Source organism: Trachemys scripta, chromosome 1 (genome assembly GCF_013100865.1).
Source record: "Trachemys scripta elegans isolate TJP31775 chromosome 1, CAS_Tse_1.0, whole genome shotgun sequence".
NCBI lineage: Eukaryota > Metazoa > Chordata > Testudines > Emydidae > Trachemys > Trachemys scripta.
The window spans coordinates 9,930,002-9,956,593 of NC_048298.1; the positions used below are offsets into that span (position 1 = coordinate 9,930,002).

At 46.0% G+C, this 26,592-nt stretch overlaps 1 protein-coding gene across 2 annotated transcripts in view; it reads left to right on the top strand.

The window, feature by feature from the left end:
- Positions 1–26,363, top strand: part of PFKFB3 (6-phosphofructo-2-kinase/fructose-2,6-biphosphatase 3) — a 116,853-nt gene extending 90,490 nt beyond the window's left edge. For both annotated transcript variants that reach the window (XM_034764383.1, XM_034764373.1), the window contains one exon: positions 25,857–26,363. In XM_034764383.1, coding sequence (XP_034620274.1) covers positions 25,857–26,024 — 168 coding nt within the window. In that variant the 3' untranslated portion in view covers positions 26,025–26,363. The remainder of the gene's footprint in view (positions 1–25,856) is intronic.
- The last annotated feature ends 229 nt before the right edge of the window (positions 26,364–26,592 follow it).

Below are 26,592 nucleotides of genomic sequence, written 5' to 3' on the forward strand. Positions count from 1 at the left end.
AAGAACTAAGTCAACAGCAAGGAACCTCCCTCCCCCCGACATCATAAATGTGATCCAAACTAGACTTCATGCACACACTACACCCTCCAAAGTTGGAGGCTGACATGCAAGCAAAACCACCTTCTTCAGATGGGTTTTGGCTAACAAGGAACATTATTTTCTCCAGGAGGTTTAAAAATATTTAGTCCTCCCCGATCAAAGGGTGTTTAGAACAGAGCAAGATGGAATTAACCATTTGCATCTTGTTGCATCTCACCCCCCACCCCCCATCATCTGTGCCCTTATGTGAAGTTCTACAGGATTTAATAGCGAATTACATTGCTGCAGTGGAGTGGGACAATGGTATAAAAAGACCCAGAGGAAGGATTTCATGCACTATTGAATGCTATGGGGCAGATCCTCAGCTGGTGTAAATTGTCGTGGTTCCATCCATGGGGCACTGGCAGCGTGCACCAGCTGGCAATCAGCTCCTATGACACTGAAGAGTCATTTCTGTAGAACCCTAATAAATGGCTGTACAACCTTATTGATTTCATCTTGATTAAATTCGGTCAGGGTTTCCCATAAAGGGATGCCACTATTTAGGGCTCTTACATTACGTAGTACTTTACTCTGAGAGTAATATGCAATGGATGTGAGTAAAGCGATCAGAATCTAGGCCTTATATTGTTAGCTCCTCAGATAAGGGACTTTATTGTCTCATTTGTCTGTAAGGTGTCTCGCACACTTTGGTAGCTACTTAAATATGTAATAAAATAATAAGACAATAATTATAATCAAACATCGTTGTTAATTTGTAATAACAGGGGCATCTTTCCAGGTTTATTTAACCAGCACACGGGTTTATTGCAAGCACCTATGAGCATGGACACGACAAAGACAACAAATACTACGTCTTGGCAGGGGGGTAGACTAGAATCACTAGATGACCCTTGCGGACCCATCTAACCTTATGGTTCTATGACAGAGACCAGTCTCAGATCTTCCATTAGGCAGCTTTCTTTTCTCCAGGGCTGAGCTGTCATGCAGAGGCCTGTACTCTAAGTTGTCCAGGATAACAAAAGTCTGATTCAGTCTATCACATAAAATGGTCTGTAAAAAAAGCCAGCCGCAGTCGGCGACAAATGGACCAGGACAAGTTAAAAGTACTGTAAGAAGGAGTCTTCCAGTTTCCTCCTAAAGTCATGGGCTAGTGAGACGTAAGTAATGGGGAGCAAGGCAGAAATCATTTACTCCCTACTAAAGCGGGGTGGGGCCCACACAAAAGTCACTATTTACTATTGTAATCGTAAACAAAGGTTTCATTAAGATCTTCATCTATTTGGTGCCCTTATCCACACAACAGGTCACAGCCCGAAGCTTTTACTTTGAATGCAGCTATAATTCATTGTAGATCGCTTGACACTACACTAGCCCTCTTGCAGGAGATAGGTGCTTTCGAAATGCCATGCACCACCAGCTAGGTGATAAAGGGCTGTCTGTCTGTCTATGGCAGCGGGTCTCAAACTTTTTTACTGGCGATCCCTTTCACATTTCAGAGTAGCAGCCGTGTTAGTCTGTATCCGCAAAAAGAACAGGAGTACTTGTGGCACCTTAGAGACTAACAAATTTATTAGAGCATAAGCTTTCATGGACTACAGCCCACTTCTTCGGCTGCATATAGAGTGGAATAAATATTGAGGAGATATATATACACACATACAGAGAGCATGAACAGGTGGGAGTTGTCTTACCAACTCTGAGAGGCCAATTAAGTTGCAAACCTCTGAGTGCGACCCCCCCAATGAGTTAAACACACTGCTTAATATATTTAGCACCATTATAAATGCTGGAGACAAGCGGGGTTTGGGGTTGAGGCTGACAGCTTGCGACCCCCCATGTAATGACCTTGTGACCCCCGAGGGGTCCCGACCCCAGTTTGAGAACCCCTAGTTGGCCCTGTCAACACTGTTTCTCCACTTGCAAAGTAACTCCCTGCTCTCCATGTGTCAGTATATAATGCCTGCATCTGTAACTTTCACTCTATGTATCTGAAGTGAGGTTTTTACTCACGAAAGCTCATGCCCAAATAAATCTGTTAGTCTTTAAGGTGCCACCAGACTCCTTGTTGTTTTTTTCCTAGTCTATGGTAATCTCTAAGGCACCTATTACTGCTGCATCTAGACATCCTAGATAGATTGCTGGGGGGTGAGGGAAGGGGGCATATGTAAGTCTATAAAAAGAATCCATTTCAACATGTGAAGTTGTGGTGGAGGGAGGGCTAGAGAGGACAGGGAGAGTGTGTCTGCTGCATGACTTAACAATTTTGACAGCTCTTCACACTGTAAGGGAAATATGTGTGTGTGTGTTTTGGGAGCGGGTGTCAGTGCTGAGTAGCTGTGTCTGGAATTTAGGCCAATGCTATTCATCCTTTGGAATGCTGCACACAATTGCATGTCAGTGTCTGAATATTTGAAGCCCGGGGTGGCCGGGTCCTCATGAATGTGCAATGCAACACTGCAGCATGGCTCTGTAGAATGCTAATTGCTTCTTCCCAACTGCTGGAAAAGATGCCCCACTGTAAGATGTCAGCCCCTGCCAGGTATGCATACAACCCCGTTGCTGCTTTCTTTCCCTGACAGAGCCTGCTAGTGCAGTTTCTGCTACCTCGTAAGACCCATTGCACCATAGTCTGTCAGCTACCAGACCACAGCTGATGGCTGATAGGCAGAAGATTAAGAACTGCAAAGATGCCAGCCAGCTAGCCTCAGAGGAACCGGGTGTGACGGGTTGGATCACAGAAATCGCCTTGGGAGCTGCCACCTGATGTGTAAAGACTACCTCTGCTCCCGTTTTCCCTGCCAGCTCAGGACTCCAGCACCCTGTCTTGCTGAGCCAGACACTCCTGTCTGCCCTGACACAGACCCAGGGTCTAAATCACTTGCCCCAAAGCTGCAAGTTTACCTGAAAACAGTCCACAGAAGTTTGCTTGTCTTTAGCACTCAGATGCCCAACTCCCAATGGGGTCTAAACCCAAATAAATCTGTTTTACCCTATATAAATCTTATGCAGAGTAAACTCATAAATTGTTCGCCCTCTATAACACTGATAGAGAGATATGCACAGTTGTTTGCTCCCCCAGGTATTAATACATACTCTGAATAAGTTACTAAATAAAAAGTGATTTTATTAAATACAGAAAATAGGATGCAACAGAGGGTCCTGTGGCACCTTTGAGACTAACAGAAGTATTGGGAGCATAAGCGTTCGTGGGTAAGAACCTCACTTCTTCAGATGCAAGACAATAGGATTTAAGTGGTTCCAAGTAGTAACAGAACAAAGTAAGTCACCAAGCAAAATAAAATAAAATGCGCAAATCTATGTCTAATCAAACTGAATACAGATAATCTCACCCTCAGAGATGCTTCAGTAAGTTTTTCTCAGACTGGACACCTTCCAGGCCTGGGCACAATTCTTTCCCCTGGTACAGCTCTTGTTGCAGCTCAGGTGTTAGCTAGGGGATTCTTCATGATGGCTCCTCTCCCTCTCTGTTCTCTTCCACCCCTTTATATATCTTTTGCACAAGGCGGGAACACTTTGTCCCTCTGGGTTTCCACCCCCCACTCACTGGAAAAGCACCAGGTTAAAGATGGATTCCAGTTCAGGTGACATGATCACATGTCACTGCAAGACTTCATTACTCACGTGCCAGCACACACCTATACAGGAAGACTCACAGGTAAACACAGCCACCTGCAGACAATGGGAGTCATCAAGATTCCAAACCATCCTTAATGGCCCACACTTTACATAATTACAATAGGCCCTCAGAGTTATATTTTATATTTCTAGTTTTAGATACAAGCGTGGTACATTTATACAAATCAGATGATCACACTCAGTAGATTATAAGCTTTGTAACGATACCTTACAAGAGACCTTTTGCATGAAGCATATCCCAGTTACGTTATATTCACTTTTTACCATATTTTTCTAAAACGATCCCAGTTATATTATATTCACTTATTATCATGTTTTTATAAAACCATATAGACTGCACAACGTCACACCGGGCTCTTTGCCACAGCTGAAAAACTGGGCTGACTCTGAAGAGCTGATTTGGTGGTGGAAACCTGAGCGTGTGTATTCCAAGTTTACTTAGAGCAGTAATTTGTGTTTTTGATGATTTACCTTCTAAAAAAAAAATCGGACATGTCTTGCACCCCCAGAAAGGGCATCTTGAACCCCCAGGGGGTGCGTGCACCCCAGGGTAAGAACCACTGATTTAGAGTCACCTTTTCTTTTCAGGCAAAGGCTGCTGGCCTGACAGCTCTGGAGTCTGAAATCTTCTATTGATGCTTATCTGCAGCACAGGCCTTGGCTTCCTCCACACTGCTATGCCAATCTGCCTCCATGCTGATTTGAGGGGCAGTTCAGTCTCCATAGCCCAGTCTGTCCTAGGCACCTCTGCTGAGACTCCCAGTAAGAGGGCCAGTTAGTGCAAACGGTGCTGACACTTCCTGTGATGCGGATAGCTGTCTGCGATGAATAAACAGAGACCAACACATTCATTTTGAACAGGCCACTGAGCTGCCTTCAGATAATAACATGAGTCATCCTATCTGTGCATCACTTGTGGGTTTTGAACTGAGAAAGCAACACTAAGGGTGAGCGGCAAATAAACAGAATCCAGGAAAAGACATTGAAATGTTAATGTGCAACAGTGAAATGGACTTCCAAGTGAAATGCAATTTACAGTCACTTAACATTGGGCTCAGGACACCATTGTTAAAAATCCAGCAGCACCATACAAACAATTGCTTCTTTGAATGTGTTCTATTTGGAGACTTGTGGGACTCACTGCTGCAGGAGTCTGAGTTCAATGCTGCGGAAGGATTTTTAAAATGAAAGGATCATTTTATGACAAATAATAGAGCTGGTCAAAAATGTCTGTGGAACAGTTTTCTATCAAAAATGCAATTAATGATCTGGATGATGGGATGGATTGCACCCTCAGCAAGTTCGCAGATGACACGAAGCTGGGGGGAGAGGTAAATATGCTGGAGAGCAGGGATAGGGTCCAGAGTGACCTAGACAAATTGGAGGATTGGGCCAAAGGAAATCAGATGAGGTTCAACAAGGACAAGTGCAGAGTCCTTAGACGGAAGAATCCCATGCACTGCTACAGGCTGGGGACCGACTGGCTAAGCAGCAGTTCTGAAGAAAAGGACCTGGGGATTACAGTGGACGAGAAGCTGGATATGAGTCAGCAGTGTGCCCTTGTTGCCAAGAAGGCTAACGGCATATTCAGGTGCATTAGTAGGAGCATTGCTAGCAGATTGATGGACATGATTATTCCCCTCTATTTGGCACTGGTGAGGCCACATCTGGAGTATTGAGTCCAGATTTGGGCCCTTCACTACAGAAAGCATGTGTACAAATTGGAGAGAGTCCAGCGGAGGGCAACAAAAATGACTAGAGGGTTGGGGCACATGACTTATGAGGAGATGCTGAGGGAACTGGGATTGCTTAGTCTCCAAAAGAGAAGAATGAGGGGGGATTTGATAGCAGCCTTCAACTACCTGAAGGGGGGTTCCAAAGAGGATGGAGCTCGGCTGTTCTCAGTGGTGGCAGATGATAGAACAAGAAGCAATGGTCTCAAGTTGCAGTGGAGGAGGTCTAGGTTGGAGATTAGGAAACACTATTTCACTAGGACGGTGGTGAAGTACTGGAATGGGTTACCTAGGGAGGTGGTGGAATCTCCATCCTTAGAGGTTTTTAAGGTCAGGCTTGACAAAGCCCTGGCTGGGATGATTTAATTGGGGTTCGTCCTGCTTTGAGCAGGGGAGTGGACTAGATGATCACCTGAGGTCTCTTCCAACCCTAATCTTCTATGATTCTATGAACAATCAAAGTGCATTAGTAAGAGCATAAACTGATCGTTGCAGAGATTAAGACAGAATTTTGACCCTAATACAGAATTGCACTATTGGTAGAGCCCTTACTACTTTGTTTATTTTTGGATAATTATTTCTCTTTCCTCTGAGGCATCAGATAGTGATCAGTCCCAGCAACTGGACATTGTGAGCAATTGTATTGCCATTCAAGGATCTGTCACCAAATCCATTGACCTAAGGTAGGCTTGAGTCCTTTAAACTTAGGCCCAGAGCTGTAAAGGTATTTAGGTGCCTAACGTCCACTGAAATCAATGGGAGTTAGGCGCCTAAATACCTTTGAGGATCTGGGCCCTACTCCCAGGTGGAGTGCTTTACTACCGTGGGTAGCTCCTTTGAATAAACTGGGGTCCCTCACAGTTGTAAAGACTACAAAGTCCATGTCTTGCTTCTGGATGCAAAAACGTCTTTGTGCTGAGACAAAGTTCAGGACCTGTCCAACCTGTGTACTACCTGTATTGCTATCTGGGTCCGAAATCTGGACCCTCTTGCAGGCAGACTTGGAGTGGCTATCCATATGTGCTATCAGCACCAAATCCTTGGTGGTTTGACTTTGCGCGAAATGTCACAATCCCGCAGAGATCTGGCCTTCCTCCAATTGCTCATCATATTCAAAAGCAGCATGGCACACTTTTCAGCTGTGTCACCAAGATGGACCAAACCACCCCAGCGAAGCAGTGTACGCCCTGACCTTACCTGGAGCTGCTCGCAGGGCCACCCCAGAGATTTGTGGATTAGCAGGATTGAGCCAGATCTGGGAACTTCACTACACAATGCCTGGGGTGACGCCATCAACTGTGGTCACTCTGGCTGGTGCAACGGTCCTCCATTGACTACGCATGTTTTATGATGCAAAGCAGTAAAAAGACTAGGCCAGTAGCATGGTAAGGATCGGGCCCTTGATCATCTCCTTTGTGTTAGATACATTTTACTACTGAGTCCCTGTTAGCTGAAATTTAGGAGAATTTCCAGTAATTGCATGGTTCTACTCTCAACGATCATGATTACTGGTTAAGATGGATGAGGATATTACACCTCTATAGACACTGGGCTGCACAAAAGGCAGACATACTGACTCCCAATAAATCCATTCACCTTTTATTTAAACTGATTCTCTGAGAGGTCAATGAAAAATGTACAAAGGATCCAATAAAATTAACTTGGATTAGTCACAGTTACAGAATTCTTCCTGGCCCTAACACTACTACACATTTTATAGCTTTCAGTCTAAAGAGAAAGTAGCTAAGCCCGGGAGGGGAGTGGCACGCCAGTCACTGTAGCACAGGCTGCCCCATATAAGCCAATGACAAACCACCTTCTGCTTTAGATGGGAACGGGAGCAAGCTGTGAATTGGCATAGGAGGGTAGGGTCATTGATTTCAGTTTGCTAAGGTTCAGGGTGTCTGATTCACTTTCAGAACAAGCAGATTCACACACCCCCAAGCCCTGAGTTTCAGTTTCAGACCAATCCCAAAACTCAAAGTGAAACCAGGTCATAGCAGTCAAGACTCACTCAGCTTTGCCTGGAAAGTCTGAGGCCCAAGAAACTGCCAATTTCACATGGTTTTGATTCAAAATCATAAACCAGATTCACTCATAACTATCTGGTTTGCAATGGAAGCAGGCAAACTGCACGGTTACATGGTCGTCATTTTGCACAGAGCTTCTTGAAGGCCTGTTTTATAATGTCAGGGAAATAAAAGCTTCCTCCCAAAAGAAACCTGTTGTACTGCAAGCAAAAACAATGTGAGTTGTGCCTTCCCAAGGAGATGTCCTGCCCTGGGTAAGGATAAAAGGGTTAAAAAAAAAAACCCACAAGGATGATGCCATGGTAGAGATCTGCTATAGACTACTTAACCAGGAAGAATAGGTGGATGAGGGTTTTTTTATACAACTAACAAAATCATCCAAAGCACAGGACTTGGTGGGGAGGGGGAACTTCAACCACCCAGAAATCTGTTGGAAAAATTATAAAGCAGGGCACCGATTATCCAACAAGTTCTTGGAATGTATTGGAGACAGTTTTTAGTTTCAGAAGGTGAAGAAAGCAACTAGGGGAGAGGCTGTTCTCGATTGGATTTTGACAAATAGGGAGGAACTGGTTGAGAATTTAAAAGTGGAAGGCAGCTTGGCTGAAAGTGATCATGAGATGATGAGTTCATGATACTAAGGGAATGGTAGGAGGGAAAACAGCACAATAAAGATAATACATTTCAGGAAGGCAGACTTTAGCAAACTCAGGGAGTTGGTAGGTAAGATCTCCTGGGAAGGGTGGCTAAGGCCTTGTCTACACTACACAGTTTTGTCGACAAAACTAAAAGTCAGCTGTTGTTGACAAAACAGGGGAGGCGTAGATGCTGAAATGCTCCTCCCGCCGATGTAACTCCCCTGCTATGCCGACATAATAAAACCAGCTCCATGAGAGGCGTGGGGCTTATGTCAGTGTAGTTAGGGTGATGCAGTGTCAGTGGAGACAGCTGTTGGCTTTCATTCTTGTCAGTTTCATAGCTGCCCAGGAGCTGTGAAATTGACAAGAAAGCAACTGCTGCCCGGGATCCACTCCAAGCTAGGCTGCCATCCAGGCTCTTGGCTTGGGCTGTTGCCCAGATTCCCTGCTCCTCACGTGGAGCCCTGCTGCCTCTGGGGTCCCGGCTCCCTGCTTGCCACCGGGAGCATGGCAGCCAACCGGACTGCAGGCGTGGATTTCCCCGCCGGAGGTGAGAAGCCCTGGGCAGCTTCCCTCCTGCTCCTGGCTGGGATAGAGGAGGCGAGAAGCCCTGCGGAGCAGCTGGGCTCCTGGTGGGGAGCTGCATGGAGCTGAGAGCCCTGGCTCTCAATCCCCCACACTGCCCCTCTTCAGTCCTTGGAAGTGCTCCTGTTCATGATGTGCACCACCAACAGACAGAGGGTAGTGTGGACAACCGCCACTGTAGTAATTAATGCAGTGGCTGTAAGTCGACCTAACATAGCCTTAGGGGAAAAACAGTTTGAGAAAGTTGGCAGTTTTTCAAAGAGACATTAATAAGGGCACAAGAGCAAACTGTCCCACTGGGTAGGAAAGACAGGAGGTATGGCAAGAGGCCACTCTGGCTTAACCAGGAGATCTTCAATGGTCTGAAACTCAAAAATGAGTCCCACAAAAAGAGAAAACTAGGTCAAGTTACGAAGGATGAGTATATATATAAAAAAAAAAACCACACAAGCCTGTAGGGACAAAATTAACAAGGCCATGACACAAGATCAGATTAAACTAGCTAGAGACATAAAGGGTAACAAGAAAACATTCTACAAATTCATTAGAAGCAAGAGGAAGACCAAGGATAAGATAGGCCCATTACTCAATGAGGAGGGAAAGCCAATAATGGAAAATGTGGAAGTAGCAGAAGTGCTAAATGCCTTTTTTTGTTTCAGTTTTTACCAAAAGGTTAGTAGGGATCGGACATCTAACATAGTGAATGCCAGTGAACAAAAGGTAGGATCTGAGGCTAAAATAGGGAAAGAACAAGTTAAAAATTACTTAAACAAGTTAGATGTCTTCAAGTTGGCAGGCCTGATGAAATACATCCTGGAATACTCAAGGAGCAGACTGAGAAGATACCTGAGCCATTAGCGATTATCTTTGAAAAGTCATGGAAGACGGGAGAGGACTGGAACAGGGCAAATATAGTCCCAATATATAAAAAGGAAAATAAGGACAGCCCAGGGGAAGTACAGAACTGTCAGCTTAACTTCTGTACCCGGAAAGATAATGGAGCAAATAATCAATCAGTTTGCAAACACCTAGAAGATAATGAGGTGATAAATAACAGTCAGCATGGATTTGTCAAGAACAAATCTTGTAAAACCAACCTGATAGCTTTCTTTGACAGGGTAACAGGCCTTGTGGATGGGGGTGGGGTAGAGGTAAATGTGGTATATCTTCACTTTAGTAAGGCTTTTGATACTATATTGCATGATTGGGGAGGGCTAGCTCAGTGGTTTGAGCATTGGCCTGCTAAATCCAGGGTTGTGAGTTCAATCCTTGAGGGGCCATTTAGGGATCTGGGGCAAAAATCTGTCTGGGGATTGGTCCTGCTTTGAGCAGGGGGTTGGACTAGATGACCTCCTGAGGTCCCTTCCAACCCTGATATTTCATGACCATCTCATAAACGAACAAGGGACATATAACTTAGATGGAGCTACCTATAAGGTGGGTGCATAACTGTTTGGAAAACCATTCCCAGAGATCACTTATCAGTGGTTCACAGTCAAGCTGGAAGGGCATATTGAGTGGGGTCCTGCAGGGATTGGTTCTGTTCAATATCTTCATCAATGATTTAGATAATGGCAGAGAGAGTACACTTAAAAAGTTTGCAGATGATACCAAACTGGGAGGGTTGCAGATGATACCAAACTTGCAAGTGCTTTGGAGGATAGGATTAAAATTCAAAATGATCTGGACAAACTGGAGAAATGGTCTGAAGTAAATAGGATGAAATTCAATAAGGACAAATGCAAAGTACTGCACTTAGGAAGGAACAATCGGTTGCACACATACAAAATGGGAAATAACTGTGTAGGAAGAAGTACTGTGGAAAGGGATCTGGGATCATAGTGGATCAGAAGCTAAATGAGAGTCAACAGTGTAACACTGTTGCAAAAAAAAGCAAACCTTATTCTGGGCCGTATTAGCATGTGAGTGTTGTAAGCAAGTCGCGAGAAGTAATTCTTCCGCTCTACTCCGTCCTGATTAAGCCTCAACTGGACTTTTGTGTCCACTTCTGGGCAGCACATTTCAGGAAAGATATAGACAAATTGGGGAAAGTCCAGAGAAGAGCAACAAAAATGATTAAAGGGCTAGAAAATGTGACTTATGAGGGAAAATTGAAAAAAATTGGGTTTGTTTAGTCTGGAGAAGAGAGGACTGAGAGGGGACATGATAACAGTTTTCAAGTACATAATAGGTTGTTACGAGGACGGTGAAAAATTGTTTTCCTTAACCTCTGAGGATAGAACAAGCAGCAATGGGCTTAAATTGCAGCAAGGGAGACGTAGGTTGGACATTATGAAAAACTTGCTAACTGTCAGGATAGTTATGCACTGGAACAAATTACCTACGGAGGTTGTGGAATCTCCATCATTGGAGATTTTTAGAAAGAGATTAGACAAACACTTGTCAGGAATGGTCTAGTTATTATGTAGTCCTGCCATGAGTGCAGGGGACTGGGCTAGATGACTTATTGAGGTCCCTTCCAGTTCTACACTTCTGAGCCTTTCTGGCTCTAGACCACCTGAGGTTCCCCTAGGCTGGAGGAATCCTGCACCAGACAATTCAGATGCCGGGGCAGTGTAAAACAGCTGCAAACAGGGCCAGGATATGGCCCTGTTGCTTTTGTATGCGATCATGTCCTGAACAGTTTTGGTCATTAAAAACCTGATATAATTTTCTGCGAAAGTAGGAAGTTTATCAATCATGGACATTCTGGCCAGCCCTGAATATGTGCAATCTCATTTTGCCTACCTACGTCCCCCAGAGTTTCAATGGGCTAGGATATCTTTCTTTATTTGTTGTGCTTTGATCAACAGTGGTCTCATTCCACCCCAGACATGAATACATTTTAGTGGGGGGCAAAGGGATTCCTATCTGTCTGTCTTAGGTTTTTCTAAAGTGTCTGTAACCACGGTACGTGAACACAAATGTATATCTAAATTTCTATATTAGTCTGGTATCAGAGGGGTAGCCGTGTTAGTCTGAATCTGTAAAAAGCAACAGAGGGTCCTGTGGCACCTTTAAGACTAACAGAAGTATTGGGAGTATCTGTTAGTCTTAAAGGTGCCACAGGACCCTCTGTTGCTTTATATTAGTCTGGTTTCTTTTGATCTTTTATTTCAAAAGATGAAGACGACTTCCCATTATTCTTTTTTGCTAGGACGTTCGAGGACTGAATGTGTGTGCGCAGTCTGAATGCTAGCTGAAGTGTTCACACTCGAAGGCACCAGTAATCATTCCCTAAACTTAAATTTGAAGCAAGTCCTGCTTGAAAATCCCCCTTGGGTTGAATGACAAGTGTCAGTGAAACCCCACCGTACTCTGTAAGAGGGAGTCTGAGCTGCTGGTTACTGTGGTACCAAAGCAGACTGGAGGGGAACAAATACTCAGCCCTGGTCTACACTGGGGGGAGGGGGCGCGATCGATCTAAGTTACGCAACTTCAGCTACGTGAATAATGTAGCTGAAGTCGATGTACTTATATCAACTTACCATGGTGTCTTCACCGCGCTGAGTCGACTGCTGCTGCTCCCCCGTCGACTCTGCCTGCGCCTCTCACAGCACTGGAGTCCAGGAGTTGACGGGAGAGCGCTTGGGGGTTGATTTATGAAAGTTCTATGACTAGACGCGATAAATCGATCCCCGCTGGATCGATTGCTGCCCGCCGATCTGGCGGGTAGTGTAGACATACCCTCAGTAAGCATGAACTCCAGAAGGAGCTTATCACTGAGGCCTCCAAGCAGTGGCGTAGCCAGCTTCTAAGAGGAGGGGGGAGCAAACATAAAGAAGGCGCCCCCCCCTTGGCTCCTCCTCTGGCCACGCCCCCCATGGCTCCTCCTCCGGAAGCTCCGTGCCCCCCCCATTGGCTCCTCCTCTGACCCTGCCGTGCCACCCTCGTGGCTCCCCCCCTCTCCTCCGGCCGCGACTGCTGGCCGCCATGCTGCGCCCCCTCCCCCCCCCGCCCCTGCCCACCGCCCCCCCATGGCTGCCGGCCTCCCCCCCTCCCCCCCCGCTCCTCCGGCAGCGGCTGCCGGCCTCCAAGCAAAGTTAGGCCTGGTATATATTAGGAAACTAGGCTGGTATAACCATGTAGCTCAGGGAGGTGAAAAATCCACACCCCTGAGCGACACAGTTAAACTGATCTAACCCCTGGTGTAGAAAGTGCTAGGTGGATGGGAGAATTTTCCCACTGACCTAGCAACTGCCTCTTGGGGAGGTGGAGTGTCTATCCCGACAGGAGAACCCCTCCCCTCAGCATAGGCAGAGTCTTCACTGATGCACTGCAGCAGTGCCACTGTAGCATTTTAAGTGTAGACAAGCCCTTAAACCAGTTTGGTTTTGATTCCAAAACTTTCATAGAATATCAGGGTTGGAAGAGACCTCAGGAAGTCATCTAGTCCAACCCCCTGCTCAAAGGGGGGCTAATCCCCCACTTTTTTTGCCCCCGATCCTTAAATGGCCCCCTTAAGGATTGAACTCACAATTCTGGATTTAGCAGGCCAATGCTCAAACCACTAGAATTATCCCTCCCTTCCTGCTTTTCTTTCCACCAGTTCAGTTGATTACCTTGCTATGAGTGAGTTCCTGTAACTGAGACTAAACAGACAACTGCCTCCTTAAATTCCCGGGATTAGTATTTGTAAGAATTGACAATAGGCTGTATTAATTCCATGCTTTTGATTATGACTATATTAATCTGATGACTTGACAAATTGGTGATTCAACTGTTGCATCCGAAGAAGTGAGGTTTTTACTCATGAAAGCTTATGCCCAAATAAATCTGTTAGTCTTTAAGGTGCCACCAGACTCCTTGTTGTTTCAGTATCACTGCTAATCTATTGATTTACTGAGTCGATTCCAATTTGTGAGCTTGATTTGATAATTGTGTTTTCTTAATTAGTTCTGTAAAAATTCATAGTAGTTAGGCCTGGTGATAAATTTGTTTGATTGCAAGTTTGCTGGCTTATTATCTTTTAATAATTTCCATACAAAGTATACAGAGCTGATTCTACTTTCAAATAAGCAAGTTGGGTCAGAACAAGCCTCGAGAACGAAGGTAACTTAGCCAAAGTATCTCAGAGCCACTTGGCTTGTTCACTGAATGAAATCTTTGGTTTCTTACTCAGGGTGGGTAGAGTCATCAACTGAGCTTTGCATCCCTTCCTGCACTTGTCAGCAAAAGCAAAGAGAAGAGCTTGGCTTATGCATGAGGGACTGGTGAATGGGTTAGGGGAGGAGGGACTAATGGACCGGGTAAGGAGTGGAAGACGGGGGAGAACTGCTGGCTTTGGGAGAACAGGATTGCCTGCATTGCCCTCAACATGTTCAACACTTGCAGCTGTGGCCCAGGAAGGGAGGGAATGAACAGGGGGATTTATAGATTCCAAGGCCAAACGGGACCCCCACCAGCTCTCCTCCCACCACTCATGTTAACCATGCTTATTACGGTCCTATGGTCCAACCGGTATCAGGGCCCCATTATGTTAGGCATGGCACAAACAAGGAGAAGCAGACAGTCCCTGCCCCAATGAACTTACAGCCTCAGTTATTGTATGGATGTGCCCATTCACATTGCAATGGGCGTGTTTATAAATCACAGGGAAAGATCAATACAATAAAATGGGCCAACTCCGAAGTTCCTTCCGCGCGCTAGGCCAGTCGCACCAGCTATGCATCTGGGCCAATGCTCGTAAAACACTTCGAGGGAAGTGCCTATTAGCTATGCAAAGTTACACGATCAAATGGACCATCGATACCAGTTAACACAGTGTGTAAAGAGTTAAGTAAAAGGAGAAAGAACACTGCCCCCCTGTTTGACCAGATATGGGGAGACTCCCACTTTAGGAATCCCATAGAAGCCAGGCTGTCAGACACTGGACCGTCAGTCATCCCTTGTCCCTCCCTCCTGCTCCAGGGCTGTTTTGGCTTTGGGGAGAGGTAAGAAAAGGACTGCAGGTTTTGCTTCTGCTTATTCCCCTGCAGCCAGAAAGCGGAGTAAATATCAGCTTCTGTGACTGAGAGCACACCTGGAGCCTTTAGAGTAGCAGCCGTGTTAGTCTGTATCCGTAAAAAGAACAGGAGTACTTCTTCTCTAGTTCAGATCACCTGCCCCACCCCCTCTTCTTCCTCCTGCAGAGCTGAGCCTGACACATTCCATATTTGTAGAGCACTTTCCATTTGTCTCTTTCTCTCTCTCTCTGCATCACTCATTTATCTGTTCTGCTTTATTGTTCCCCAGCTGCCCTGGGAGGGCTGGAAGAGCAGCAGCCTTTGCTATTGCACAGACTGGATTTTGGATCCTAAATTCCTACAGATCTGTAATAAGCAACAAAGAGTCCTGTGGCACCTTATAGACTAGCAGACGTATTGGAGCATAAGCTTTCGTGGGTGAATACCCACTTCGTCAGACTACAGATCTGTAATGTTCAACCCCACATAAACCTGGAAGCTGATAAAGATCCGAAAACCCAGCAACAGCTAAGGAGACTCACATGATAAGGCTGCAGCCCTGAGTGTGAAGTAAATGCAGGAAATTACTTGTCCACTCAAATCCTACATTTTTCTCTTTGTCATCTCACACACACACACACACACACACACAGCATTAGGCACCAGCATTAGCGATGGATCTCTTTAGATCGGGGGGATTTTAGAAAGAGGATCTGCTACAATCTGAGGCCTTCCCTACACACCAAGGTTGTACTGCTTTAACTACAGAGGGCATGTCTACACTTAAAACACTGCATTGGCGCAGCTGGACTGCTGCAGCTGCACCGGTGTAGTGCTGTAATGAAGACGCTCTACACCGATGGGAGAGAGCTCGTACTTAGCCCACCTCCCCAAGAGACAGTAGCTTTGTCAGCTGGAGAAGCTCTCCGGCCGACACAGTGCTGTCTACATGCGGGGTTAAGGTCGGTATAACTGTCACTCAGGGGTGTGGATTTTTCACATCCGAGTGATGTAGTTATACTGCTATAGGTCTCTAGTGTAGACCAGGCCTCAGATGTTATGTTCTTTGGAGCAGGGACTGTCTTTTGTTGTGTGTTTGTACAGCACCTAGCACAACAGGGTCCTGGTCCATGAAGAAGGCTCCTAGGTGCTACAATAATGCAACAAATAGTAATAATAATAAACTTGTATAGTTAAAGTGGTAAAACTCCTGGTATGGGTGTAGTTATACCTGTATAACGCTGCCTTATACCAGTATACCTCATTCCCAAATGTGAAGGGAAATAAACGATACTGGGAAAGGCACCTTTACACTGGGATAACTGCATCCACACAACCGGTTGTGCTTGTACAGCTACTTGGTTAAAAAAAAAAAAATCACATGCTCAACCCTAATCATAGAATATTAGGGTGAAAGAGTCCTCAGGAGGTTATTTAGTCCAACCCCCTGCTCAAAGCAGGACCAACACCAACTAAATCATCCCAGCCAGGGCTTTGTCAAGCTGGGCCTTAAAAACCTCTAAGGATGGAGATTCCACCACCTCCCTAGGTAACCCATTCTAGTGCTTCACCACCCTCCTAGTGAAACAGTGTTTCCTAATATCCAACCTAGACCTCCCCCACTGCAACTTGAGACCATTGCTCCTTGTTCTGTCATCTGGCACCACTGAGAACGGCCGAGCTCCATCCTCTTTGGAACCTCCCTCCCTGCTATCAAATCCTCCCTCACTCTTCTTTTCTGCGGACTAAACAAGCCCAGTTCCCCCAACTTCTCCTTGTAAGCCATGTGCCCAAGGCCCCTGATCATTTTCGTTGCCCTCCGCTGGAGTCTCTCCAATTTTTCCGCATCCTTTCTGTAGTGGGAGGACCAAAACTGAACACAATACTCCAGATGTGGCCTCACCAATGCTGAACAGAGGGGAATAATCACTTCCCCCGATTTGCTGGCAATGCTCCTACTAATGCAGCCCAATATGCCATTAGCCTTCTTGGCAACAAGGGCGCACTTCTGACTCATATCCAGCTTCTCATCCACTGTCGTCCCCTAATGGTTATACATGTACAACATCTGTGCCAGGCCTAAACACTGATCCACCCATCTAACTGTAATCACTAAAGAGAGGAATTAAATGTCGTTGCTGGCTAATGATACAGCCATGGAACCAAAGGACATATCCAGGGCTGATAGGCCCTATAAATGCTAATAGACCTTACTCAAAAAGGCTGCAGTGGATGAGATACAGCGGTGTGAAACAGCACTTGGGAGAAAAGCTCTCTTGAATTGGGTACACACACAGATCCTTTGAGATAAGAACTGGTACCCTTTGATCCCTCCAGTGATTAGAAGAACACCCTTGTATTGAGGAAACTGAATTTAAAATGTTGAAAATGGTGATTAGATAAGCAAACTTCTTGAGAAGTCTGAGCTCTTGTCTAAACTGGTAATGATGGCCCTTGACATGTTGAATAACAAAGTGTTACCAGAGGGCCAAGGAAGGTCATAAACCATGCACAGGGGAAGGTGCTTTGCAGAGCCATGCAAGGCGGAGGAAGAGACCTCAGGAGGTCATTTAGTCCAATCCCCTGCTCAAAGCAGGACCAATTCCCAACTAAAATCATCCCAGCCAGGGCTTTGTCAAGCCTGACCTTAAAAACCTCTAAGGAAGGAGATTCCACCACCTCCCTAGGTAACCCATTCCAGTGCTTCACCACCCTCCTAGTGAAAAAGTTTTTCCTAATATCCAACCTAAACCTCCCCAACTGCAACTTGAGACCATTAATCCTTGTTCTGTCAATTCAGTGCTTCTAACCAGCCTCCAGCCCTGAGCTGCATCCATCACCCGGGTAGATAATACCAGACAATGTAGAAACCTCCTCCCTTTCTTCCCCAAACCATCAGAGCTGTAAGGCACCCTACTGAGCACAGGGTTGTTATTCTCCAGATGCAGCAGGAGCCCATGATAAGCTACAGCACGTTCTGCCAGATAATCAGGTGACTGACTGCTCACTCCTAAAACCTCAGGTAGTTGCAAATTCCCATCAATCTGAACCTACCTCCTGCACAGTCTCACGGGAACTGCTGGCTCTCAACCGTTCTAGAAGAACCAGACACACCTATGGTGCTATAGACATATTAATATACTGGGGAATAATTTAGCTAATTTTTTCCCTATATAGCTAGGAGACCACATTGAACACTTCCAGCAAAATGTCCTGAAATGATAGAGCGAGATACAGAAAATGACGGAGGGGGCAGTACATATGTCCTCCATATAGAAAACTAGGACATGGCTGTTCACTGATTGGTTATTATTTATATTACTGTAGTGCGCAGAGCATTAGTCAGGGACCAGGACCCCATTGTGCTGCAAACATAGAATACAAAAGTCAGTCCCTGTCCCAAAGAGCTAAGTACAATCTAAGTATAGGACAAGAGACAACAGATGGATACAGGCAGACAGGAAGGTACAAGGAGTCAGTCTGATAGGCGGTGATCTCACCACACCAACAGCCTAACCTTTGTCGGGGTCTTTGTAGGACTCATGGCAAAGGAGAATTTTGAGGAGGGCGTTGAAGGTGGATAGTAAGGTAGCTTTGCAGATGTTTATGGGGAATGTGCTGCAAGTGAGTGGGGCAGCATGGGAGAAAGCATGAAAGTGCTTGTTTGAAGATGTCACAAGTGGGTGATGGAGGCCGGCATCGTGAGCCAATCGGAGGTGAGCGTTGACAGCTCTACAAGGAATGAGAGATGATAGGGCAGGGTGGGGACTGACTGTGACGGGCCTTGAAAGTGAAGACAAGCAGTTGATGTTCTGTGGCTTATGGTTTGCTTGGCTCAGGCACTAGCTTAGGCAGGAATTACAAAGTATTACATCCTGCCTCTACCCTAGGGACAAGAGTTGAGTTTAGATTGGGTTTAGCTAAGTCCAACATAACTCAGCCACTCTTCCTAATCAAGATAAATCCAGAGAGGTCAAGGATTAAATGGGCCATGGAGAATGTACCCCGCCCCCCCGGTGGTCCCCCCTCTTAAGTGCTCATATAAAGAGCTGCACAGAGGAAGCCATTTGCAGGGCACAAGAAGTTTTATTGGTCCTACCCAGCCTGGGAATGTATTCTTGAGCGCCATCTACTGGCACCTCTGTTAACTAACTATTGACATCTACAAAAAGAACAGGAGTACTTGTGGCACCTTAGAGACTAACAAATTTATTAGAACATAAGCTTTCGTGGACTACAGCCCACTTTTTGACATAGGTTGACATCTATTTAGCCCTACAGTTCTCTCAACACTTCTAGGGCTAGGAAGCATTGCCAGGAAAATGTGTAGGACAACGTGTACTGACTGACTGTACTCTGGATAGAGGACCAGAGTCTCTGGGGATCTCAAGCTGGCACCTTTTGCCTTACGAAATTCACAGAAAATGAAAGGCGAGGCAAATGTAATTATCGGAAGAATGAAATACTGTTGTCTGGCAATGAATAAAAGCTGGACAAAAGAACATTGCTAGCCACCACACTTCCATTCTTCCTAATCTACTTTTGGCTACAGGCTAACCCCTTCAGTCAGCACAACGGTATTTCACGCAATTTAGTGAAGGTCAGAGTGAAATTGAGCCAGATGATACAGACCCAGAGCAGCGCTAATTTGTTTTTGAGTTGATTGGCTAATCTGTTATCTGATCCAAAAGGTTTCATGTGCTGAAAAGTCAAAGGAAAGTTTGAAAAAGAACAGTAAAAACGTGAGAGGTGTGGAGCAAATGGATTAGCCATTAGCTCTGGGTCAAATTCTACTTTCAGTTACAGTAGTGTAAATATGGATTAGCTCTTCCGAAGTCAGTGGAGTTACCCTGGATTTTCACCCACACAAGGGAGAGCTGAATTTCGCCCTCTATGTTCAAGTTAAACAGAACACGTGTAGGTCTAATTGGGTCCTACTCAATAGTTCATAAACCTACCCATGGAAGCTCTACTCTGAGAAAGGAAGAAACAAGTCATCCTTAATTGTGTCTCATAATTTTACCAATGAAAGGACTTTTCTAATGACCTACAATAGGGCGCGTCCATCCTCTTATTTGGAAGGTGGTGTCCTGCCTGGGGATTTTTCTGGATTAATTTCTGCCCCTGGACTCTCAGATAACAGTGGTGGCCAGAAATGCTTGTGTCCATTTCTAGCTGTGGTGATCTGGCCCTAGGCCAGGGGTCGGCAACCTTTCAGAAGTGGTGTGCCGAGTCTTCATTTATTCACTCTTATTTAAGGTCTCGCGTGCCAGTCATACATTTTAACGTTTTTAGAAGGTCTCTTTCTATAAGTCTATAATATAGAACTAAACTATTGTTGTATATAAAGTAAATAAGGTTTTTAAAATGTTTTTAGAAGCTTCATTTAAAATTAAATTAAAATGCAGAGCCCCCCAGACCAGTGGCCAGTGTGAGTGCCACTGAAAACCAGCCCACATGCCACCTTCGGCACACGTGCCATAGGTTGCCTACCCCTAGCCTAGATCCTACAGTGATGAGCACTTACTATAGTCTCTTTCCAGCAAAGGTGCTAGGCTGCTGATCTGTGATCTTATTTCTTGCCTGCTTTCTAGATTACCCGCTATATTGTATACAATCCTATTAACAACAAAGAATCCAATCCATACTAGGATGGTGGTTCCCAGCCACTGATGCTTCAGGCTCTGGGAGCTAGAATTAGAAGGACGGGACATTAGGCACTCCGAGATCCTCAGCTGTTGTAAGTGGTCAGAGTTCCATTGACTTCAATGGCGCTACGACAAACTGACAACAGCTGAGCACCTGCCATCAGCCCCACTGTAGACCTATTTACACCCATGAACAAAATGAGTCAAGGAGTGTACATTAGCGTAACACCTATCCCCAAAAAGGGGTAAAAGTCAGGGTTGACTACGATTGGTGCAAGTTGCTCTCTCTTCTAGCTGCTAAGGAGGTCATTTAGATGCTGTTAGAGATTTGGATCAGGGAGGAGGGTGTACGATGATAAACATCTGTCTAAGTCAGCCTAAGGTGAGATAACATACAGTCAGGGGGTTGGAAGAACATGCCAGTTACACATCACCTCTGAATTTGGCCCTAATGCCTTAGGTTCCTCTTCCCTACCTTAAATGAGCTAAGCATGAAGGTGCCACCAATCAGTCAGCAAGGCAAGCTCCAAGCCATAATGGAGTCTGGCCTGCCCTAAGCTTTACTCTTGCAACTACTGTCAGAACTTGGAGAGCACCGGCTGGGAGCATCGGCTGGTTCAGCAGAGTTCTTGGGCTGGCAAACTGAGATAACTCTCCCAAAAAGGTTTTGAACCTCTGCTTCAGAAGGGGCATTTTCAGTGGCACAATCAGCATCAAGCTGTTCAGTGCCTTTTGATTACAACGTGGACAATATTAAGAAGCGCCCTCACAAGCAGTAAGGAAAGGAAAAAGAAGCCGTGCATGCCATGCTAGACAAATCAAAAACATAAATCAAGACAAGCCTGCATTTGTCCTTCAACATACAAGAGCTGAGCTCCCCACAAACGAAAATCTTTCAAAATGTCGTGCCCAGGTTTGCTAACGTGACCCATTCCATTTCCCAACAACACAGAGGCTGTTAGATTGGATATTGCAGCTAGACTAGCACAAGATGAGAGGGAGATGATAAGAATTAATGAGGTTCGTCACTGTGTTCCAGCTGCTGCGTTCAAGCACAACTGAATTCTGCCTGATTTTACCGAATACTGCTCATTTTAGTTAACAGCAAATCCCAGCATGTTGAAACAAACAAGGACAGAGATGCAACATTAACTATGACTCAGGCTGTTCAGATAGTGCGTAAGATGAACTGATGCCTTCTCACCATTACGCTGTACCTGTCCCCTGGCAGACTACAGAGCACCAGTATGTGCCAATTAGGCAACCTTTCAGAAGTGGTGTGCCGAGTCTTCATTTATTCACTCTGATTTAAGGTTTCGCGTGCCATTAATATATTTTAACGTTTTTAGAAGGTCTCTTTCTATAAGTCTATAATATAGAACTAAACTAGGGTTGTATGTAAAGTAAATAAGATTTTTAAAATGCTTAAGAAGCTTCAGCTAAAATTAAATTACAATGCAGAACCCCCCAGAGCGGTGGCCAGGACCCGGGCAGTGTGAGTGCCGCTGAAAATCAGCTCGTGTGCCACCTTCAGCACGCGTGCCATAGGTTGCCAACCCCTGCCCTAGGCTATTGCCATTCACTGTACCTGAGGATGATCCTGAAGGCCAGGCAGATACACCAGTTGGTTCAGAATACTGGGGCACACATTCTAGGTAGAGCACACGGGTGAGAACATCACGCTGGTGCCTTGCTGTTTTCAATGGCTTCCAGTCCAACGCTAGGACAGATTTTTAAGGTCCTTAACTTTACAGTCCTGGGTGGACTCAGGTATTTTAGAGATCACCACCAGTATTAGTGAAAATATTTGTGAATCCCAGAAGTATCATTCATTATCCTCTTGTTTAAAAAGGACCAGTTACCTATTCAAGCACCGACCAGCACACACCAGCAAAAGGGACTCATGGATAGTTGAAGGGAAAATGGGTAATTTGCAAAGACCAATAGGCTGGAATATGTTCATATTCATTTAATACTTATGGTTAGTGAATATGGCAATAGGAATCAGGATCAGTTTGTGAACACAAAAAAAAAGGGTGGGGGAGACATTGTGGGGTGTGGCTCAGGCCTTGATTCTGCACATATGCATCTGCTTCGCTTTAAACACCTTCCTCATGACTTATGGTCAGGGTGAAATGGAGATGCCAATGCACGGATTGCACAGCTGCAAACTCTCTCTCAATGTCAATGCTGGGGGGCCATGAGCAGCCAAAGCGCTGGAGCAGCTCACAGGCCAGACTCCTGTCCTCTCAGAGGCTTGATATACATGTACACCATCAGATCTCATAGGCCCCGCAGACGTGAACAGGCTGCAGCTCACGGCAGAAGAGTTTCTAGAGAAAATGCTGAAGGGAAATATTGGGGGTCCAATATGATCCAAGCACTGGTATCTATTGCCTGGACTTGTGTGGTGCTAGGTGAGCCCAGTTCAGCATTGCTGACAAGGACTATGTCTACACTACCGCAGTAAGTTGACCTACGCTACGCAACTTCAGCTAGATGAATAATGTAGCTGGAGTCAACATACCTTAGATCGAGTTATCAAGGGGTCTACACTGCAGGGGGTCGACGGGAGAAACGTTGACTTACCTTACTCTTCCCATCGGGGGGTAGAGTACAGAGGTCGACTGGAGAGCGATCTGCTGTCGATCTGGAGGGTCTTCACTAGACTTGCTAAATCGACCGTCAGTGGATTGATCTCAGAGTGTCGATCCTGGCTGTAGTGTAGACCTGCCCAAGGTGACTGACCACATCTGGAGCCATTTATCCAACCCTTCCCACCCCATTGCACTTTGGGAGGTTGGCTAAATCAGGACTCCGCTCTGAACTACCATGGGGGTATGGTTCTGCAAATAAACAAATGAGGTTTTTTGGAGGCAAAACTAAAACCCAGCCTCTGGGCTTGCCCTGCTATAGAGTAATTGCTTTGCTTGCTGACCTAGAAACAGGAACGTGAGCAGTAAGCCCATCTCCCAAACAAACACCTCCCGTGCACTGCTAGCATTGCTAAGCCCATGAAAGAACCTCTGCCAACCAGTGGGATAATGTAATTACAGACATGTCAAACAACTTGAAAAGAACCCACACTACTTTAAAACAAACCTGAACCCCTGATCCTCATGGCCCAAGGCTCCTGAGGGCAATTTGATGCCTGGAGGTGTAGATTTGTCACCTGGGTAGTATTCCAATTTTGCAATCTGGATTTTTTGGGTGGCTGGTAGTTGTGTGATAACATCTGTACCCTCCCATCTCCAGTACTGCTACGGTGCCCTGACACTGGTGGGTATGTGCTCCAAATGGCTACCCATGCTAGCTTGATGAGAGCAAGGGCAAGTAGCGTGCATGAGAAGGGAAAACACATCTCTAGCTCATAGTGTGGACGTAGCCAATGTTGCAATGCAGGGGCGGTGCTAGTTCACTGGGGGCCTGTAACAGGGCACAGACTCACCCGGCCGCGCCTCCTGCTGGTTACTTCCGGGAATTAGCTCTCCAGCTTCCAGAGTGCCCTCTTCAGGCCCGTGTCTCGCCGCCACTGCTGGCCCCCGTGTCCTTCCGAGGACCCCAGTGCCCCTTTAACTGCGTGCTGCCCCCGGCAGTACCCCCACAATTCTGGGTCTCCCCCTCCCAGGGGAACCCCCACCCACTATCCCCACTTCGCCTCAGAATATGGCTATTGCCGGTCACCATCTAGCCCCCACTCACTGGGGCAGACTGCAGTGTACACGCCATTCATCACTGGCAAAGGGGGGTTTGGACCTGCTGCCTTTGCCTATACCAGGCTACCCCTCTGTAGCCCCAGTACCTGTCCTGGTCTTTATCCAGGCCTGCAGCTTGGGAGTTTTCCTGGTGACCACCCCACTACAGGGCCCTAAGCAGGAATATCCCCCATCCCACAAAACACAATAAAAAGCAAATAGGGGGCCCCCTTGAGCTGCTTGGGGCCCTAAGCATTTGCCTAGTCTGCTTATGCCTACTGCCGACTCTGTTGCAATGTGTAGAAAATCACCGGGATTCACAAACTGGGGGTAAGTTCCCAGGCTCCCTATAGAATGAACGGGGAGAGAGAGGGTCGGAAGAATGGACTTCACAATAACCAGCCCCTTGAGCAGGGCGTCACCTAAACTAGTCCATGGGAGATGTTGATTGAGAGGGTTGTCTCCTAAGCCCCTCCTCTCTTGGGGAATTCAGCACCTGAATTGAGGTTTCAGAAAACTTCCTATCTCTGCTTGTGAACTACAGCCTGGAGCCTGTCTCCTGGAATCAAGCGTCTAAGCTGGTTCTTGCAAGCCCCATCACTGTCCACCTTATAGCCCCATTGTTAGCGTACTCACCTAGGATGTAGGATACCTAGGTTCCATTTGCCCCTCTGCTTGATATAGAGAGAAAGTATTTGAACAGGTGTTTCCCCCCTCGCTCAGGAGCACCCCCTCACCACTGGACTATGTGATATGCTGCTGTGGGAGAGCCCCACATCCTAATAACCCATAGCTTAATGATTAGGGCACTCCCCTGAGAGGTAGCAGTTCCCTGGTCAAATCCTTTCTCCCTATCAAGCAGAGGCGGGAATTCAACCTGGAGTTCCTATATCCCAGGTGAATGTGCTAACCACTGGGTGGAAAGTTAGAAGGTGGGCAGCACCACCTCTGGCCAAATGGGACCTGAGCGGATAGGGCCAGCTCCACACTCGCCCACCAGATTGGGCTCCACAGGTGAGATAGGCAGCCGAATGCCTAGTTTCCTTTGCTTAGTGGAGCCAGCTGAGTTTTAGGTGTCTGGCTGCCTAGAGGGAGGCAGCAGGGAGGTGCCCACAGGCAGAAACTTAGGCATGGAGGGAACTTTTACTGCAAAAATGTTGGAGCTAAGTAAGTTTAGGTGCCTACCAGGTGGGGTGGCAGCTGAGCAGGGACTTTGTGAATGCCAGTGGCACCTAAATGTTGTACGTGTGCACTTAAACTTGTAGTTAGTTGCTTAAGTTCCTTTGTGAATCTGGCCCTTAACCTCTCTTCGGTTCAGTCCGCCCACTGATAACACCACTGATCTCACTAGGTGGTATTAGGGTTTAATTCGTTAATGTCTATAAAATGCTTTGAGATCCTTGGAGGCTAGAGACTTAGAAAAAGGGTCACTTCCTCTTCATTGCTAGGTGCTAATTAATACTGATCTTTAAAGTTCTACTTCTCTTCCTGCGAAACTGCCTCCTCCCCCATACCCTGCATGGCAGCTCAGGTCAGCTGATGTGCTCTCCCTAGAGGTCCCAGGGCTAGAATATGGGCACCGCTGATGGGCTCTTTCCAACGGATTTCTCAACATTGGAACTGCTTCCCGTCAGTCCAACAAAGCTGGAGTTTGTTAAACCTAAGGGCACAATATTCAGCTTGATTATTTGCACTGGCCCTCTAGAGACACTGCCAGTTTGAGATCTAGTCTTTTTTTCAAAAGATGAGTTAAAAGTGGAGCGGGCGGGGGGGGGGGGGGGGGGGGGGGGGGAAGAAGAGGGAAAAAAAATAAATTTTCACTGAAATTAGATATTTTTCTACCAATCCTAGTTCATAGCCCCATTTTCCTGTTTTCTTTTTAGATGTTTTTCTGTGCCCCATTCCTGTATGGCAGACCCACAGAAATACCAGGAAAGACTGACTATGGTGAAATTGACTGTGCCTTTTGGATGAAATTCACTCCGTGCAGAGGGCCAGCTAAAGGCATATGTGCTCCTTTTATCCTGGATACCCTAAGGCTCCAGTCCTGAAACACTTAAGCACATGCTTAATTTTACAGCTTGTAAATAGTCCCATTGAAGTAATGGGGAAGTGAATTTAATGCAAAGTGCAGTCAAATGCACAAAGTAAACAAACTGATAAAACAGAAAACCCTCCCCCCGCCCCCGATTTCTTATTAGAATAATTGTAGGTGTCATTTGTAACCGAGGAAGATAAAAACATTTCAGACAGAAGTGGGAGGTTTACTTGGGCCATATGCCTTTAATATTTGTAAAGCACTTTGAGCTCCTTGGATGTAAAGCAGAATATAAATGCAAAAATACAATTGGTATTATTTTTAAGCCGTGCTTTCCACTCACATGACGCAGAAAATGCCATCAGTCTGAGCAGAAGAAAGTTACCCACCACATGCGATAATGGAATTTAATCCAAATAAAGGTGAGCTGTTAATTACATTGTCTCCTTTGTACTACCTCTGTCGGCGTTTCCATTACAAGAGGTTCCTATTAGAGGGTTTAAAACATCGCTGTAACCAAGGCTGTTCACTTTTCAGTCCAAGAGCTGAAGTCAAGCGTTTTAACTAGAGCTAGTTAAAAT